Genomic DNA, 20,790 nt, shown 5'->3' with positions numbered 1-20,790 from the left:
GCAAATTGATGTCTTCTTCACATTTATTTAAAGCATTACCGATGATGATCAACCATTGATTACATTCAAACTGAACAATGTGCATATTTATAGGAGTGCCCAAAAATTCAGATATTGTTTTACTATTTTGGACAATCGAATCTGCACAACTGACATCTTTACATTTTGGTGGCATTCCACTCTAGATCCCATATTGTGAACAATTAATAAATGCTGCTTCTATAAGTATCAGTGAATCGGACATATAATTTTTCAAGTTATAGTTGAAAAATAGCTGAACTCATCTTTTCCTGAACGCGTTCCACCCTCAATATTTGCAGGTGAAGCACAAATAACAGCTTTACACATGGGAATGCATTACTCCAGGTACCTGTGTGCAAACATAATCTTGTAGCCTGTCCAACAAGTTGTACCCTTCCTTACAAGAAAATGTTGCTATCAAACCAAATGGTTATCTTCTAAATCATCATGGCTGTTAATTGGTTCCCCTGGACTGCCACAGGAAGTTCTTTCACAAAAGGGTTCAACTCTGGACCAGGTGAAGTTTTGAAGGTATGTTATACTGGTCGGATTTCCCCATTTTGGTTTGTAACCTGGAAGACAATTATATGACATGTCAGTCTCAAATGGAAATATATTCATGTCAGTAAATTCACTTCTAAGTCCAGCAAAATTTAAAACTTGTTGGAGGACTACAACTAAGTTCACAAAACTCTGTAACATTGTTGAAGAGTACAGCATCTAGTGCTGTTGATTACATGGAACCATACTTAGTCCCCTAAAAACAGTGCTTCTTGGCCCTCTCCTGGGGATGCACCTGGCCAGTTGGGTTTCTAGGATTACCGCAGTAGGCATGGATGGTACCTTCTGCAGAGATCTGCTTATAGTGGATTCTCCAGTCTCTCTCATGCATGTTCATTACAGTGGTTCTGGGTGCCCTGCTGGCTGGATGAATCTCTGGGCGAAGGTTGAGAATTACTGTCCTAAAAACAGGGCTGTTTTCAGAAGCAGGCAACTGCTTGGAGTGCACCAGTGTGCAGCTGGTTCATCCAAGTGGCATTCCACTATGGTAGGACTACCCAGGGTACTACTTGAAGCATACAGTATATTACCATTTTGTGCTAATAATCTTTTATGAGTGACTGAGCAAACTTTAACTCTTTTAATCCCACTCATCCCTAAGCTTAATGTTCTTATATAGGTAACCCAATACACATTAACAATATTCCTCAATAAAGTAGAGGAGTGGCCTAGTGGTTAGGGTGGTGGACTTTGGTCCTGGGGAACTGAGGAACTGAGTTTGATTCCCACTTCATGCACAGGCAGCTCCTTGTGACTCTGGGCAAGTCACTTAACCCTCCATTGCCCCATGTAAGCTGCATTGAGCCTGCCATGAGTAGGAAAGCGCAGGGTACAAATGTAACAAAAATGAAATAGATACTATTGGAGATTCTATATGGAATGTTGCTACTATTGGAGATCCTAGATGGAATGTTGCTACTATTGGAAATTCTACATGGAATGTTGCTATTCCACTAGCAACATTCCATGTAGAAGGCTGCGCAGGCATCTGTTTCTGTGAGTCTGACGTCCTGCACATACGTGCAGGACGTCAGACTCACAGAAGCAGAAGCCTGCGCGGCCACATTGGTGATCTGCAAGGGCCAACTTCTACATGGAATGTTGCTAGTGGAATAGCAACATTCCATGTAGAATCTCAAATAGTAGCAACAGTGGAGGAGTGGTTAGGGTGGTGGACTCAGTTCCTTGGAAACTGAGGAACTGAGTTCAATTCCCACTTCAGGCACAGGCAGCTCCTTGTGACTGTGGGCAAGTCACTTAACCCTCCATTGCCCCATGTAAGCCGCATTGAGCCTGCCATGAGTGGGAAAAGCGCGGGCTACAAATGTAACAAAAAAAAAAAAAGTCACATTCAGGCAGGGCCATCCAGAGGGCTGTGTGAGCAGGGCGCAAGGGAGATCAGGGGTGCAAATGTTATTGTCCATTTATTGTATCCTATATGGTAATTGTGATGCAGGGGATCAGTTGTTAGGGGGTGTGTAGCACAGGGCATGATTCTGGCTTTGGATGATCCTACACACTTTATCCAACCAATCAATATGATTTTCATTCAGTGCAATAACTATGGGGCACTAGTCCTAAAATGGACCACCTAGAGGCTTAGAGCTTGCGCCATCTGTCTCCAACTCTTTACTATGAAATGGGAGCTCAACAAACTCAAAGAAGAATTAGCTGCTAGTAAAGTAGCTTCCAGGATTACACAGCATCAAACCAATATGCCTCCACTGCCACAGAGAAGGAAGCAACCCCAAGAATACATAGATCACAGTAGGCTCAGGTAGATTATGACTTATCACACAGAGGCATCCATTCTCCCAGTTGTTGCCCCTGGATAATTCTTTGCTGCATTGCAGCATTATGACAGTATCATAGCCATAGGTGAGCCTGGGTGGGCACAGGCCCCCCAGTAGCAGCACACCTATGATGTGGCTAGTGAGGATCCCCAAGCCCCTCCAGCAGAAAACTCTCAACATAGCTTTTAAATAGCAGATCTTTGCTGGCAGTGAGCAGCAACTGGTACACACTGCTCATGTCAGCCCCACAGCTTTCTGTCTGATGTACTCCCACCTATGTGGAAACAGGAAGTTGCATCAGAGGGAAGGCTGTGGGGCCAGCACAAGCAGTGTGTATCAGTTGGTGTTGCTGCTGGTGAATATCTGATATTTAAAAGGTATTTGGTGGTGGTGGTGGGGTGGGGGAGGTTGAGAGACCATATAGCCTGCGGGTGGGTGAAACAGGGAAAGACCAAATCCCTGTGGAGAGAGGTGGATCTCTTCTTCCCACCCACCTTGGGCCCTGACCCACCCAAAATTGGGTGTCTGACTGCACCCCTGTATTTTGATGCTCAAAAAATAAGAACCAAGGGTGGAGCCTGAGACAGAGAAAGTAACAGTACAAAAGACATCCCCAAAGCACTGACAAAACAGCTCAAAACATAAAAGTTCTTGCTGATAGGGGACTCCATTATCAGAGGCATTAACTTGGGAACATAGTTCAATGGTCCCAACAAACTGAAATGCCTTTCAGGATCCTCAGCTCATAGGAATACCAACCAAATACTGATAGTGATCAGAGAAGAGAGTAAGGGTTCTAGCACTGATGTTGTAATCCCACCTGGGGACCAATGACCTAGCCAGTCATAACCTACTTGTAGCACAGAGAGCTTTTCATAAGTGGGGGGAGGGGCTGAAATCTTTGATATGGACTATATTTTTTTTTCTGAAGTGCTACGTACCCAGTGGCAGCCGCACCACTAGGCCGCCTGAGGTGGGGGCCTCAGGTGGCACTGTTGTGAGGCAGCATCGCCCCCTGCCCTTTCCTCCCCAACCCCCTTCCCGAAATTACCTTTTTCTTTTCTTGTTTTTCAAAAGAAGGCAGCGACTCCCATAGGCTGCCCTGCTGCTGGTCCCAGCCCCTTCTCTCTACTGTGGGTGGCCCACCTCCGAGGAAACACAAAATGTCAGAGAGGCAGACCGCCCACAGTATAGAGAAGTCGCTGGGACTGGCGGCAGGGCAGCCTATGAGAGTTGCTGCCGCCCGCCTTCTTTAAAAAAACAAACAAACAAACAAGAAGAAAAAAATAGAAAAGGTAATTTTAGGGAAGTGGGGGGGGGGGGGAGCTAATTTTGCCTCAGACAGCAGATTGTCTTGCACCACCCCTGCACCTATTCATGGAAAAAGATAGGAAAGATTATATAGTACAGCAAAGTTCAGTAAGTGACTGAAAACCATCAAGAAGGTTTTAGGTACACAGGATGGGACAATGTATGGAAAAACAAAAGGCCTATACTGTTATGATGAGCTACATCTTTCTGTGGGAGGAAAGAGAATCCTTGGTGCGAATTCGGACAATATCCGGCCCATATTCAAAGCGAGTTAAGTGGCCAGGAAGAGCCGCCAACCAGTTAACTTGCTTGTATGCAGCTATCCAGTCATTTTCAGCAGCACTTAACCGGTTAGTGCCAAAGTAAAGCCAGCTAAGTCAGGGGCATTTCAGTAGCATTATCCAGTTAGCTTCCAATATTCAGAGCTAACTGGCCATGTTTATCATATAAATAGGACCGCACAAATAGCTGTACTGTCTTTATGTGCTAGCTCATAGCCAGTTAAGTCTGAATATTGACTTAACCAAGTATGTGCAAGCCAGCCTTTAAAAAAAAACAGAAATTCAATGCCAAAGCCCTCACAGGGCCCAGCATTAGTTCTCCGGTTTTAGTGCCGGCAGCAGACAAAACCCCCCCCCCCCCCCCCCCCCCCACTGCCACTGGCTGAATATCGGCCAGTATGTTTCTAGGCATTTAAACTAGAAGGTGGTTGACGGCAAATGGAAGCAGGTGAGATCAGGAAGTTGCCCCCTGAAAAAGCAAAAGCCTAAGGTATGTCGGAAAACCTTAACACATAATTGGGGCATGAAGTGCACAGTAGCATTGCCAGTACTGTGATCAGAAAGCAGGAGGCATGTAGGATGAACTCCCTTGACTCAGCCGAGAATAGTCCTCCTTACATTCAGAGGACTGAGCATATGGCTTCTGTCGTGCACGAATGTTGAGAGGAGTGGCCCAAAGTGAAGCTTGGAACCTTATCTCCCACCTATAACTCAGTGATGATGACTGAAATGTTGGCGTCATTAACAGTGTTTCATAGATTCCTTTTAAATCCTGGCGAGTTAATTGTGTTCTTTGCTGTGCCCTACCCTGCACATACAGGAAAGTATTTTGTGAACATGACAAAGGCAGTCTCATTTCATATCTTGTCACTTACCCTCATTTCATATCTGTGTTTAGGCTCCATACTTATGTTTTGAAGGTTGAATCTGCCCCCAGCAGTAGAATTTTCAGCTTACGTGCTGAATCATTAAACCCTGCTCACTGGCCTTGGGGGAAAAAAAAGTTGAGTGTTTTTCTTTCTTTCTTTTTTTTGTATTATTAAATGTTTTTAATGAATACAAAAGTCCTACAATACAATTGAAAGAACAAGGTAACATCCAAAGTCGTAGTTTAAACAACATAAAACTAGAACATTTCCCTGAGCATTTTTCTTTGTTGCTGGGTGTGAATCACAAATTTGAACATGAGTTGGAAATCTGCAAAAAAATTACATTTTTTAAAATCTTCTTGTTTAATATTAATGACACTTGGTTTATATTTCTAGGACCAAGAGGAGCAAGCTTATTTTGCAGTGTTTGATGGCCATGGAGGGGTGGATGCCGCTGTCTATGCCTCCCTGCACCTACATGTGAACTTGGTGAAGCAGGAGATGTTCCATCACGACCCGGCGGAGGCACTGTGCCGAGCCTTTCGCCTGACAGACGAACGCTTTGTGCAGAAAGCAGCAAGGGAGGTGAGCTGCTTATTCTTGGATTGGGGATGATTGCACCACATACTAGTATATTATAATGGACTAGAATGCAAATAAATTTATAGCTACCTGGCCTTTCTCTTCTAGCCTACTTCTCTCACTGAGAAGTCTTCAGCCAGGGGTCATGGATCATGGCCGCCTCTAGAATCTGGTACTTGTGCATTCTGAACCTTGACCTGATCATCATACTGTGCCCTAGGCATCTTGGGAAAAATTCAATAAATAGTGCTCAAAGTTAGGCACTAAAATGATGTGCTGGTATTCTGTAAAGGGCACGCTGCGTGAAGCGACCTGTACAGAATACTAGTGTAGTGTGCATTTTCCCCTGGATTCTATATAATGTGCTTAGATTTAGACGCCGAAATCGGTGCAGATTCTATAACACCGTGTATAACTTAATTGGCTTAACAAGCTAATGAGCTCTGATAACAGCACTTAATGAGCAATAATGAGCACTAATTGGCACTGATTAGAATTTAGGCGCACAACTCTCTAAGCGTATTCTGTAACAATGTGTGCAAACTTCTAATGCGCTGAGGCAAAAAGGGACATGGTTATGGGTGGGGAAAATGGGTGTTCAATGGGCATTTCAAAATTTAGGCACCTAATTATAGAATACGACCCAGTGCACCTAAATCTACGTGCTGAGATTTACACCAGGTTTTCACTGGCATAAATAGATGTGCATAGATATCAGCGCTGAAATATCAACTAAGCATATTCTGTAATTGGCGCCTAGATTTAGGTGCCGATTATAGAATATGCTTCGTTGGCACTAATTTCAGCGCCAATTTTTTTTTTTAGGCTCCAAATATAGAATCTCCTCCTTTGCAACTAACTTTTGGGCGCAAGCATTTATGACTGCCAAAGACTGGTGTAAAGGCTAGCAGCAGCTACTACTACTACTACTACTATTTAGCATTTCTATAGCGCTACAAGGCATACGCAGCGCTGCACAAACATAGAAGAAAGACAGTCCCTGCTCAAATGCAAGTATTCTATAACATCGCCTAATTTCAGACCTGCCCTTGCCCCTCCCATGGCCACACCCCTTTTTGAGTTGTGTGCTATGAAATTTAGGAGCACATGGTATAGAACAGGGCACAGGGCTGATCTGAACCTAACCTAATTACCGCCAATTAAGTGCTTATTAATGCCGATAATTACTAATTAGCTTATGCGCAGATCCTTGATCCGTGCCCAAAATTGTGCGTCCAGCCTTGGGCAACCTATACAGAATCTGAGGGCTTATGTGCATAAAGAGGGTAATTTTATAACAGGGTGCACAATATAAGGCACTTCTTCTAAGCACTTTCTATAAAGGTGTCTAGTTTTCTTCATAAAATGCTGGCTGAAGTGCTCGAAAACACACCTTAATTTAAAGTGTGATCACTTACATGAGCCCTAGAGCTTGTATAAATGCCCCACCTCAGTGCGCGTACTTGTGCACATGGGTGGAGTTTGGAGTGTAGGTGAAGTTCGCACCATTGAGCAATGCGTGTACTTTTACGCTGGTTGCAATTGGCCATTTACCTGCATATGTTACCACTTATTTATTTATTAAGATTCATTTACTGCCTTTTTGAAGGAATTCGCTCAAGGCGGTGTACAGCAAGAGTAAATCAAACATGAGCAATAGGCAATTACAGCAGTAAAAATATTGAAATAACAGTACAAGGTATGGCATAGTATACTACTTACAATGTGTGTGTTAATGGGTAAAATCACCCTGGGTATGCACATACTTTGCATTTAAAACACACACCTCCTTATAAGATTAACCCTGTTTTTGGTGTCACATTGTCAACTGCTTAACACCACATCAGGCTGTTGATGTTGCCACGATGTGGCATCAGAAATTATGGCACAAGTTGGCCTTTACAAGTAGCCACACTGGATACTGGTAACTATTGCAGGAGAAATCAAGCCCTCAGGGGTGTAGGAGGGTGTTTGACTGACGTAAGTACTGGCTTCAAGCCGAGGGGTGGCATTTTTTTTAGACACTAGCAATAATACTGGGACCATCTTAAGGTACAGCTAGCAACACGGAGAGGGTCAAAGTACAAACCACACAAAGCGAACAAAAAGCACCAGGAGCCTTCAAAATAGGAACAAGTCTTTAATTTGCAGACCCGACACAGGCCATATTTCAGCGTGCTCCGCCTGCGTCAGGAGTCGTTTCAACAAAACGTTACCAGACACAATAAACCCAATTCGAGGGTAGTGACTGATATAGTGACCAAAGGTGTTCTGCCTTCTAGCACGCCATGTTGGTATTCTCTGAAATAGTGGGCGGCAAACGGTTTGTCAGGTCCACAAGTTAAAGGCTTGTTCCTACTTTGAATGCTCTTGGTGCTTATTGTTCACACCATGGTATGGTAAATCACCCAGAGTCGCCTCCCAAACCTGGTCCTGGAGGCACCCCAGACAGTCAGATTTTCAGGATATCCACAATGAATATTCATAGGAGAGATTTGTATGCACTGCCTCCACCTCATGCAAATTTCTCTCATGAATATTCATTGTGGATATCCTGGAAACCTGACTGGCTGGGGTGCCTCCAGGACCAGGCTTGGGAACCACTGGCCTAGGTGATTGTTTTGGGACTGCAGCGCTAAAGTGCTCCTGTAAATGTGCATAATGGTGACCAGATGGCTTCGAGTTATAGAGGACAAACTGCTTGCCCTGGTTTTATCCCATTGCATCTCCAAATTCAAATTTCTAAATTATTTAAGAGAATCAAAAGCCGTAAGTCTATAGGCAGTCTCTACCACAATCCCCACTGCAGCGTATGTAGGCTTGGTGGTGGGGGGAGGGGAGGGGAAGCCGGACCAGGGCGCAGAGAGGGGATCATGGTGTGCAGCTTCAGGCAGCCGCTACCATTGGATGGTCCTGGGCATTTTGCCAGGCTCGCTGAGTGGTAGCTACCCCATGCCCCTTGCATTTAGGGGTCCTTTTACTAAAGTGTACTGAAAAATGGCTTGCGGTAGTATAGGTGTGGGTTTTGGGTGCGCACCGATCCATTTTTCAGCGCACCTGTTAAAAAGGCCTTTTAAAAATTTTTCCTGAAAATAGACGTGTGGCAAAATCAAAATTACCGTGCAGCCATTTTGGGTCTGCAACCTTATCGCCAACCATTGACCTACCAGTAAAGTCTCATGCGGGAGTTTGACGTGTGTCCGAAAATAAAAATGATTTTTCGGCTGCGTGTATTGCATGCACCAAAAATGAAATTACCACAAGAGCCATACAGTAACCGGGCGGTAACTCCATTTCGGTGCGCATTGGGTTCATAGACACTTATGCAGCTTAGTAAAAGTGCCTCTTAATTAATCTTTTCTGTTAACATACATTAAATGCCAAACCTAGCACACTTAAATGGAGGAACCTCTTTGTTTCCCTACTGTCCCATTATATCCCCACTGTTCTGGCTGTCAAATGTCCAAAACTGCTGCCAAAATACTGACTAATGTTTGAACTCATATTCACAACCAAAAGTACTTGATTTGGAATAAATTACCTAGATATGTTTTTGGAGTCCACAAAAGGATTCCTGGTGCAATTAATCATCCTGACAGATGAAACCTAATTAAGTGAAGCATCATGAGTACAAGATTTGTCCCTGACTTGAGATTAGGGGAAAAAAGCAATTCAGTTTTGACTTTTAGTATTCACAGAGTTTGCTTTGTAAATCTAAAAGAAAAAAAGTACAAATGACCCAGGATATAGCAGGAAATAATTATAACAGAGATGAGAAAAAGCCATAAACTTCCTTTTAAAAAATTGCCCACCCTCTGTGCAGGTGCAAATAACCATGCTGACATATACCCGCATGCCACAGAGGTATTTCGCAGGTGGGATTAGGCTAAAACTATACATATTTTGACCAAAAAAAAGTACGCAGAGGGAAAAGCAGGTACAGATTTTTATAGGTACGTCCCTTCCCCCTAAATCTCAACAATAATGAAAGCAAAACTACAAGCATGATTATAAATTGCACAGATAAAAACAACTCACAACATCTCTACTGAAGCGGACAACTTATGTTTCAACAATTTTTTATTGATGAGGTCACAAGGTATACAATTCCATCTCAGTCAATATAAATCGTATAACAGCGAAGTCTAGTACACAGTGGCGTTCCTAGGGGGGCGGACACCCGGGGCGGCGCCCCGCCCCTTGGGTGCAGCGCCCCCCCCCCCCGATGCAGCGCAGACCCCTCCCCCGCGAAAGAGCCCCCCCGGGTGCATGCCGCTGGGGGGGGTGCCACAGCGCGCGCCTGCTGCGAGTTTACTAACTTTGCTCGTTCGCTGCAGCTCCCTCTGCCCCGGAACAGGAAGTAACCTGTTCCGGGGCAGAGGGAGCTGCAGTGAACAAGAGAAGTTAGCGAACTCTCGCAGCAGGCGCGTGCCGCGGCACCCCCCACCGCCCCCCCCCCTTGGTACGCCACTGCTAGTACACATTACTAAACCTAAAACGTCCATCATCAATGTTTTCCAAACTTTTCTTCTCGATCCCTTCCTTCTTGTCTTCTCCTATATTTATAATGTGTACATGTATAATTACTGTGCAGTTGCATTGAAGCGGACAACTTAAATAAACCTTAAAATAATAATTGATTTGGAAGAAAAATGCCCATTCAGTACAGATTCATTCATGGTGGAAGCTTGTCCGTATATCCTCCCTTAAACGTAATCTGTCATTGACTCTTAAGGTGACACTGAGGTCACAGTATTTCTTTGTGTTTTACTTTACCCAGGCATATTTTTGCACCTCTTCACTCTTCCCCACCCCTCGCCACCCCATGTTTCATGCAATTTGGGCCCCAGAAATGTACCGTTTTCTAAACAAACATCAAGGAGAAGAAATCCTGTAAAGGAAATAATGACGATAACAAGATATTACAGAAAAATTTACAACACAAGTATCATAACTTGGGTGTGAAATTATAGTCCACATATGAGAAGATCCAAGAATTCACAAAAGAAAATATTATTTTTACCATGCGCCTCTGAAACGACTGCTTATATCTTTCTGTACCAGCAAACAATTTAGTGCATTGGGATTTCTCTCTCTCTCTCTCTCTTTTCAAATGAAAGATGCACTATAAACTAATATTCAAGTAACAATGAAGCAAATTTGGAGAGAAGATAGAAACTGGAATTGACACATCTAGCTTGGGTTGTGGACAATTCAGTAGTAGTTTAGAACATGAGCTGCTAATGTAGACCCTGTACTAAAATAGATGTATAATTCTTTGCTGCATTGCGGCATTTCTACAGTGGCATAGCTACTGGTGGTACAGTGCACAAAACCAGTTAAAAAGGCTTTTATTCTTGCCACTTGAAAACACACCCGACGTGGCCATGTTTCGCCACGTCGGGTTGTGTTTTAAAGTGGCAAGAATAAAAGACTTTTTAACTTTTAGAAGACGTGTATTCTGCTTTTGTGGACCGTACTGCTCTTTCTGCAGAACATTTTGTTCTCCTTTTCTGGATTTCATAGCCACTGATGGGCCTGGGTGGGCCCAGGGCCATCCAGTAGCAGCACACCTGTGATGTGGCTGGCAGGAATCCCCAAGCTCTGCAAGCCCAAAACTCCCAACAACTCTCCCTCCTGCGTACCTGGCAGTCAGCAGCAACTGATCTACATTGCTCACACGAACCCCAGAGCTTTCCCTCTGATGGTTAGGAAGGTGCCCACTGGCTGGTAGAGTTGTACTAGAAAAGTAAATGTGGAAAAAAATCCACAGGGAAAACAAGGCTACATATATGTATACGTGCCAACACCTACATGTGTAGGTTGTAAAAATTACAACCTATAGGTGTAAGTGGCAGCACAGACTTACCTAAGTCTGCCATTTTGAAAATCTACATATGTATTCTGTGGCCATTTCCTCAGTGATCAGATCAGATTCCCTCCCTGCTCTGATGTCCTACCTGCCCAGATGGATCTCACTCAACCCGCCCCCCCCCCCCACCAAGCCCCTCCGTCTTGCCCAAAATCCACCCTTCTGAATCCCCACCAAGCCCCAGGAATTGCCCAGGGGTGATCCCTGGTGGCTCAGTGTTACGGGGTGAGAGTGGTTCCCTCCACTCCTGCCCCATCTGACTCCCAGGTTCATGATGTCATTGGTGGCACTACTGGTGGTCTCACATTACTATCACAAGGGTCAGTACATATGGCATTGATGATCCCTAGTGCATTATGGTGACCAGATGGCTCCAAGGTATAGAGGACAAGCAGCTTGCCCTGGTTTTATCCCATTGCATCTCCAAATTCATATTTCGAAATTCTTTAAGAAAATCAAAAGCTACAAGGCTATAGGCAGGCTCTACCATGATCTCTACTGCAGTGTGTGTAGGTCTGGGGGTGGGGTGAGGGGAGGGGATGCTGGATCTAGGCACAGAGATGTAGTCTTGCAAGACTATTGCTAGGGTCATCAACACCATTTTGACCTGCTCCCACGCTGTAACTCTGGACCACAAAGGATCACCTCTGAGTAAGTCCCAAGGATGGGAAGAGGGTGAGTTATGGACGTGGTGGGAGTTTGTTTCGTTGGAGGGGGGAGTGGGTGAGATTGGATGCAGTGGAGGTGGTGTATCTGATCAGGGGGAGGGGCACGTACAGGGGCAGGCTTCGGGGGGGGGGGGGGAAGAGTTAACCAGTAAGGTGTGATAAAAGGGCAATTTTACTGTACTTTACTGCCACATGTACATGGGAAGGAGGAGGTGTAAATCCTGGTGTTGAAGTGTCAGGACTTACATGTGGTTTCTTTTCTGAGATGTGGAATACATGTGTAGGCTTCAGTCTTGCCCTAGCCCCACCTACAACACACCCACGCCATGGCAGCAGGGGCATATCTGCGTGGGGCCACAGGGGCCTGGGCCCCCGCAGATTTCGCCCTGGCCCCCCTCCCCGCCGTCAACCCTCCCCCACTGCTCACCTTTGCTGGCGGGGGGCCCCAACCCCCGCCAGCCAAGGTCCAACCCAAAGTCTTCATATTTCGTCTTCCTCCGACTCCTCTGTGGCCATGCTGTAAGTAACGCTGCTGATTCGTTGAATCCAGTTCGGAGTCTGACGTCGCAGCACATTGTACGCGCATACAACATGCTGCGATGTCAGACTCCAAACTGGATTCAATGAATCAGCAGCGTTACAGCATGGCCACAGAGGAGTCGGAGGAAGACGAACTATGAAGACTTCGGGTCGGACCTCAGCTGGCGGGGGTTGGGGCCCCCCGCCAGCAAAGGTGAGCAGCGGGGGAGGGTTGATGGCGGGGGGTGGGGGTGGAGAGAGGCGGCGGTGGGGGGGGGGAGGCAAAAATGTGCCCCCTCTCTCTGGCTCTGGCCCCCCCTACCGCCGGATTCCAGATACGCCCCTGCATGGCAGCTTCCAATATACACATAATATAGTTATGCCCTTGTATAAACAGCTTTCTAAACTTGTGTATGCCAGTTTTTACATGTGCATATCATTCTAAAATAATGGCCAATATGTAGAATTTTTGCAGGCGTACATGAGCATTGCCATACTGGAACAGACTGAAGGTCTGCAAGCCCAGCATCCTGTTTCCAACAGTGGCCAATCCAGGTTACAAGTACCAAGATCCCGAAATAGTACAATACATTTTGTGCTGCTTAGGCAAAACCCACTGCTTAACTTCAATAAGTCCATCTTAATAATGGCTTATGGACTTTTCTTTTAGGAAGCTATCCAAACCTTTTTTAAACTCCTCTAAGCTAACTGCTTTTACCACATTCTCTGGCAACAAATTCCAGAGTTTAATTACACATTGAGTGACGAAATATTTTCTCCGATTTGTTTTAAACTTAGTACTTTGTAGCTTCATTGCATGCCCCCTAGTTCTACTATTTTTGGAAAGAGTAAACAAGCGATTCACGTCTACCCATTCCACTCCACTCATTATTTTATAGACCTCTATCATATCTCCCCTTAGCCTTCTTTTCTCCAAGCTGAAGATCCCTAGCCACTTTAGCCTTTCCTCATAGGGAAACAGTCCCATCATTTTCGTCATCCTTCTCTGTTCCTTTTCTAATTCAATTATATCTTTTGTGAGATGCGGTGACCAGAATTGTACACAGTATTTGAGGTGTGGTCGCACCATGAAACAATACAAAAGCATTATAATGTCCTCATTTTTATTTTCCATTCCTTTCCTATTAATACCTAACATTGTTTGCTTTCTTAGCCACCGCCACACACTGAGCAGAGGGTTTCAACGTATCATCAATGATGACACCTAGATCCCTTTCCTGGCTGGTGACTCCTAATGTGGAACCTTGCATTACGTAGCTATAATTTGGGTTCCTCTTTCCCACTTGCATCACTTTGCACTTGCTCACATTAAACATCATCTGCCATTTAGACGCCCAGTCTTCCAGTCTCGGAAGGTCCTCTTGTAATTTTTCACAATCCTCTTGTGATTTAACAACTTTGAATAACTTTGTGTTCTCAGCAAATTTAATTACCTCACTAGTTACTTCCATCTCTAGATCATTTATAAATATGTTAGAAAGCAGCAGTCCCACCACAGACCCACTATCTACCCTTCTCCATCGAGAATACTGACCATTTAATCCTATTCTCTGTTTTCTATCAATTTCGTCTGGAGTCTTTCATGAGGTACTTTGTCAAATGCCTTTTGAAAATGCAGATACACAATATCAACCAGCTCACCTTTATCCACATGTTTGTTCACCCCTTCAAAGAAATGTAATAGATTGGTGACGCAAGATTTCCCTTCAGTAAATCCATTTGGCTTTGTCTCATTAATGCATGTTTATGTACATGCTCTGTAATTTTGTTCTTTATAATAGTGTCTACCAATGGGAGATAATGAAAGGGGGAAAATATTTGATGACAATGACTTTAAGAACTAATGTGGTATAACTTGCATGCTTATTGTGCTTAGTATTCAAATGTTTCTTATCTTGCTATAAGTGAATCTTTTACTGTGGATGTTCATCAATAAAAATTATTGAAATATAATAGTGTCTACCATTTTGCCTGGCACTGATGTCAGACTCACTGGACTATAATCTCCCAGATCTCCTCTGGAACTTGTTAAAAATCGGCATTAATTGGCCACCCTCTAATCTTCCAGTACCGTGCTTGATTTTAAAGATAAATTGCATATTACTAACAATAGTTCTTCAAGTTCATTTTTCAAGAGTTTATTCTGGGGTGGAAAAGCATGCATGCAATGGCTTCTTACTGATACTGAGCTGACAATTGCTGTTTCACTGACAATTCATAAAAGATCATGCTTCAAACCTTTCTCCTACTGTATCTGTCAGTGATGTATTAACGACCTAAAGCTTGATGTTGCATTGAGTGTGAGGTGTGGTAAAGTTTCCTGATTGCTCACGCAGAGGTGACTTGGAAGATTTAACTGATGGTGCACATGTTCATTGTTCATCCTATGATTAACCTTTCAAATCTTAGGCCAGTGCCCTTGCAAAATAAGAATATTTTTCTTTTCTCATATTGTTATAGTATTGATTGAAGTCCCTAATGAAAAAGCCTACTCTCTGGCAAGCAGTATCATCTAGAAGGCTTCACAGGTTGAATCTGCGGAAACCGATATTTTAGAATTCTAATGCCAATTGGCTTTGAAAGAGGGGAAAGGCTGTACCGAGAAGGGTGGGGGGTGCAGGTGATAGTGCAAAGTGATCACAGGAGAATCCAGGTGGAATGACAAAGGTACAACTTCTGAGTGGTAGTAAAAGCCAAAAGTTCCCAGTATGGTATAAATGTTGTTTATTAAAATAACAAAACACCAGTGACCTGACATGCCACATTCAGGAAATACCTGCATCAGGGGTGTGGTGAACATGTGAACCAGACAAAAACGAAATAGTAAGACAGTCTTGTTCTAAAAGTCACAGCATAGGGAAAATGTGTCTAATTGGTTTTTTCTTGTGATTGCTGTGTGCTGTTTCTGCCTCTCTTGGTAACTGTGGAAGTGCGTACATTTTTCCCTGCACAATCTAATTTTCAGGACATGGCCTCTCTTTTCAGAACCTGCGGTGTGGTACAACTGGTGTGGTGACCTTTATCAGGGGGAACATGTTGCACGTGGCCTGGCTGGGCGACTCGCAGGTGATGCTGGTGAGGAAAGGGAAGGCTGTTGAACTGATGAAGCCTCACAAACCGGACAGAGAAGTAAGAACAACTGCCAGCCAAGGGATGGGGCACTTCATAAGCGACTCAGACCTACACACACACACACACACTTTATATTTTCAGCCATCAGAAGAGGGAATTTTACTAAATGTGAGCTGCACACATGTGTGCTGGCTGATTTGTAATTTGGCAGTTTAAGTAAGTTTCTGAGGGGCCCTTTTACTAAGCTGCATAGGTGCCTACACACACCCAACATGTGTCAATTTTGAGTTACCACCTGGCTACTGCATGGCCCTTGTGGTAATTTCATTTTTGGCACGTGTCCAATACGTGTGCCGGAAAATAATTTTTATTTTCTGGTGCGACGCAGAAACCGTGCAATAATCATCATTCTACACATGAAGACAATTGCCGCACGGTTAACGCGGAGACCTCACCGCTAAGTCAATGGCTGGTGGTAAGATCTCAGACCCAAAATGGACATGTGCCAATTTTTATTTTGCCGCACGTCCATTTGGGGCAAAAATTTTAAAAAGGCCTTTTTTACAGGCGCACTGAAAAATGGATTTGCGCATGCCCAAAACATGCACCTACACTAGCGCAGCCCCACAGTGACCTATAGGCCGAAGCACAGAGCTCCAGCATTATAGTGAACAGTGCCTGGGAATAGCACAGCAAAAGCGCAGAAAAATGGCTCCCTGATGCTCAACACTAATTGCATATAAATAATATATGCGCTGTGAGACTGAAAATAAGGGGGAGGAACAAGCCTTGGCGCATTTGCCCAACAGTTTCGCAGTAAGTGGGGCTCTTCTGTGCATGTGCGAAGCAAACCCGGAAGTGAAGCATACATTGGCACCGTTCCTCTGCGCCTTTAAATATAAGCTTTTTTTTTTTTTTTTAATTTTCACTGGAAGGCTTATATTTAAGCACAGAAAACAGTCACCAACGTGTGCTTTCATTTTTTGCTTTGCTCAAACTTGCACACATGTGTTTCTCACTCCTAGTGCTTAGAGGTTTCCAGGGACTTCCTTCCACTTTCTAAATTCAATGAAAAAGCGTCAGGTTTTAAGGAGAAAATAATGAGAAATCCTCTCTTCAAACACCCTAAAGCCTGCTCCGAGTTTTCAGCGGTAAGGGTGGCTTTGTTTTGTACGCTGCTTTCTGATCATTGGGGAGGGAATAGGAAATGACCTCATTAACATCCATTTAACTACATTTAAACACTTTTTTTACACTCATCTTTGGCACGCACATTGAGCCCCCTTTTACTAAGGTGCGTTAGCATTTTTAACGCACCTACAATTAGCAAGCGTGCTAACCATGTAGACGCCTATAGGGATTAATGTAGGCACATACACGGTTAATGTGCGTACATGGCTAACACGTGTTAGAAATGCTAACGTGCCTATAACACAGCTTAGTAAACAAACAAGGCCCCTTGTTTCCTGTGCTTGACCCCTCTAGATTCTGTATTTAACGCTGGCACTAGTCCAGCGCTAATTGGCTTTAGCACCAGTGTTAGATTCTGACATCATACCACAAGTGCCTTGTGTGGGCAAGTGGGTGGGCTAGAAATTAGAACAATAAATAAAAACATATTTCACTGTCCAAAGAAGCTGCAACATTTGGTTCTGTTACTTGCTATATATTAACTTTTCTCCAGAAAACAAATAAATCAATTCCATTTTGCACGCTGCTCATCTGCAGTCAACATATCACATTTCTGGCATGGAATTTTGGTTTTGATTCTTTAGTCTGAATTCAGAGAGACAGGCATGAAATAGCATGCATCCTCGAGCAAGCATTTCAAGAATAACACATCAATCTTCCATTTTATAAATTTCCTGGGTATATCACTTTTTTTACAGAGTAGATCAGCTTCTCAGTACAAGCTATTTCAAAGACTTGACCATGCCACTGTATATTGTTGCTGAAAGATTTCCAGAATTTAAGTAGCATAGACCTGACAGTCAGTAGGATTGCTAGACATGAGATTTGCCCAGTAACCAAGTAAAGCCAATTCCCTGGTACTGCCTGTGGTAAAAAAAAAAAAAAAAAAAAACTGTCTTCTGTTATGCGAAATAAGATTTTTCTTCTATCGACAAGCAGGATGGAGTCAGGCAAAAAAAAGTGGGTGACCACAACCTACGTCACTGGGCAGAACAGCTCTCCTAGAGCTCAACCTTTTTTTTTCTGCTCAGCTGAATGGACGCTAAACAGAACTTTCTATTTTTTTCAAACATTTTTATCTTTATAAAAATTATTATATACCGCTACACAATGCAAATTTATGATTGAATCAAGCCATTTTTATTATGGTTTGTTAAACTTCTGTTTTCTTTTGTTCTTTTTTAAATTTTGACTCGTGCCCGCAGTGTGGGAGAAAAATAAAAAATGTTGACACACATTCAATGTCTCATCTGCTTGGGCTTGGACCACAACCAGGCAGAATGCAGGCATTATGTTTACATGTCTCCTCGATACCAGAAAAATCTTATTGAATCGTTTTCATCACCACAGTGAAGCTGAAAAGAGGCTGCCTCAGCTACAGAGAGATCAGGAAAAGGTCTTCTCTGTGTAGAAATCAGCTGAATGTTTACTTTCCAGTAGAGAAAGTGCCTTTTGACATCCCAAGGAAACCAGAGGAGTACTTTGACGACACTCCCTGTGTGGAAGGCAGTGGTTTATCCTCTACTGCTCTGGTTTCTTTGGACTCTCATAGAGGTTACTTTCCTGTTCCCCTTTGGCCTTTCAACATCCCAGCATCATGACTTTAAAAATACAAATGCCAAAGATGGGGGTAATTCTGTAAAGAAGTGCTAACATTTACATGGTGAATACTGGCACATAAACACATATGCGTGCATAAATGCCAAAAATTCACTAATTCTGTAAATACCTATATATTTTCCGTAGCGGGTATTTTACAGGTTTGTGTTTACATGGGTGGAGTCTGGGCAGACCATGGGCAGGACTCAGCTTATGCATGTAACTTATACAGTCCCATGAATTATACATGTATCTCCGGAATCTAGATATAAGCATTTATAACAGCTCCATAGCTGGCATAAGCTGGTATTCCATGAAGGCACCAAGTTTCCTTTATAGAATAGACTCCTCTTCATAGACTTGCCCTCCGTATGCTTAAACTGGCATCCGGATTGTTGGAAGGTTTCCAGGCCCAAAGTGCAGCTGTCTCCTGAGTGCTTGCATAAACCACCTGAAAAAGGACGATAAACAGTTGAGCAGTCTTGAGTTTGGGTGTCAACCAGTTATGTGCCTGACTCAGTCCTGCTTGTTGATGGTAAAAGCATTGTTGCTCACCTGTAATGGATGTTTTCTGTAGACAGCAGGATTGATTAGATATACAGTCCTTCTTGCCTCCCCCAAGAGTCGCACTAATTTTTAAACTATGGAATTAACAGAGGAGAGGATGGGGAATACTACACACAGGAACAGCTAGGCATACCTAAAACTCTACACCCCGACTCCTAGGAAAGCTGTTCATCCCAGCTTTGTGGAAATAACATCACCCATTTATATACGTGATAAAAATCTGAGGCAAGAAAAACTTCTAGAAAGCACTTGTAAAAGCTATAGAATGCAGCATTAATTTTTTGTTATTTAGGGACCTTCATTTTCAGTTTAAAACAATTTTCTTCTGTAAATCTGGAATTTTTTTTGAAATGGGGAAAATCTGTTGAAACTAATCTTAATCTTAATTGCATCACCTACAGTATAGCTGCCTTTTTCAAATCAGAAGTCATGGCCACAACTGTGGGGTGGACTCCAGCACATACTGTTAGTTACCCCTTCTCCGGAGGAAGTACAGCATTTGCAGGCAGAGCAGAGAATGATCACTCTCAGTTCTCTGCAGCTCTTAAACCTTGGAGTAACACAGTACCCATAATCCTTTGCTGTCAGTCAAAATTGAAGGAGTTTGGGTTCACCACATGGCTCAAGGCATCTAAGAGCCAGGAGAGCAAACCAGGATTGGCAACAGGAGTAAAGAGTGAACACAGGGCCTGCCTTAAGCATAGACAACAGGAGCAGCCCCAAAAGGGCTTAATTTGTGTTGTTTTCTCTTCTAGCAGTTGGTGGCAGTGAGCGATTCATACGCGCTACTCATGCTGACTCCAGAGTCTTCTGTCTGATGCAATTTCCTGTTCTGGAGGACAGCACATATGAATCGCTTCTCGCTACCTGCAACTGCTAGAAAACAACATTTAAAAGGTACACAGTGGGGGGGGGGGGGGGGAGTTTGAGAGACAAGGGGCCAGTTGCCAGTTAAGGAGGGGACAGGAGGGAGAGAAGCCAGATTGCGGAGAGGGGGATGAGGAGGAGAAATGTTGGACCATTGGGGGTGAGGTGTGGGGGCCTGGTCTGCACAGGGCTCTGTAATTGCTAAGGTCAGCCCTAAGTGAACAATTGAGGTTGTGTGTTATAGGGAAAGTGAAAAACAATTGGATGCTCAGAAAGTGGGGGGGGGGGGGGGGGGGGGGTCTGAGAGAGAACAATGGGGTTTATGGATGATGGGCAGAGTGAAAAAAAATGGATGCTTAGAAAAGAGAAGAGGACAAGCGTGAGCAGTGGGGGCTGTGGATGGTAGAGTGCCCAGAGCACATAAACATTACCTCTAGCTGTCAGAGCCCCTCCTATCCCCTCCCACAAAACACTGAGTTGGCAAAAATGCTTAGTAAATAGGGTCCATAATAAGGCCATTAAAAAGATGTACCCATTCAGTTCAAGTACTAATTAACAAATCAATATTTAAACCATGCAACCAGCATTTTAAAAAATGTCAGTGACGACTTTAATTTGCATATATTTACATTGCTATATGCATAGCCTCTGAGTATTTTTTTATGTCTTAACTTAAAGTGCTTAGCTATACAGATAATGCTGAATATCACCACTATCCATATGGCCAGATGGAACACTTTAGCTCCAAAAAAAGATGGAAAAAACAAAAGTCTTCCACAAAAAAATTGAAAGACAAATAAAATTGATGGACATCATTATTATTGGACTGTTTTTGTTTATTTACAGTCGTGAACATTTGTTTTTTGGTGGCTTACATTTTAGCTCCACCCTCACTCTGCCCCAGTGCTATCTGGGTAGTGCCGGGGCAGTCGGTGAGACTTTTCAGAGGCACTGCTAGTGTAGTGCTGGTGAAAATTCATGAGTAAGGTACTTATG

The 20,790-nt window shown here is 43.6% G+C and overlaps 1 protein-coding gene across 1 annotated transcript in view; it reads left to right on the top strand.

The window, feature by feature from the left end:
- The window catches only part of PPM1E (protein phosphatase, Mg2+/Mn2+ dependent 1E), a 243,680-nt gene that overhangs the window by 212,810 nt on the left and 10,080 nt on the right, over positions 1-20,790 (top strand). The window contains exons 4-5 of the mRNA XM_030186138.1: positions 5,233-5,421; positions 15,484-15,627. Coding sequence (XP_030041998.1) covers positions 5,233-5,421; positions 15,484-15,627 — 333 coding nt within the window. The remainder of the gene's footprint in view (positions 1-5,232; positions 5,422-15,483; positions 15,628-20,790) is intronic.

The sequence above is a fragment of the Microcaecilia unicolor genome, chromosome 13 (assembly GCF_901765095.1).
Source record: "Microcaecilia unicolor chromosome 13, aMicUni1.1, whole genome shotgun sequence".
NCBI lineage: Eukaryota > Metazoa > Chordata > Amphibia > Gymnophiona > Siphonopidae > Microcaecilia > Microcaecilia unicolor.
This window is presented reverse-complemented; position numbering and strand designations above follow the sequence as displayed.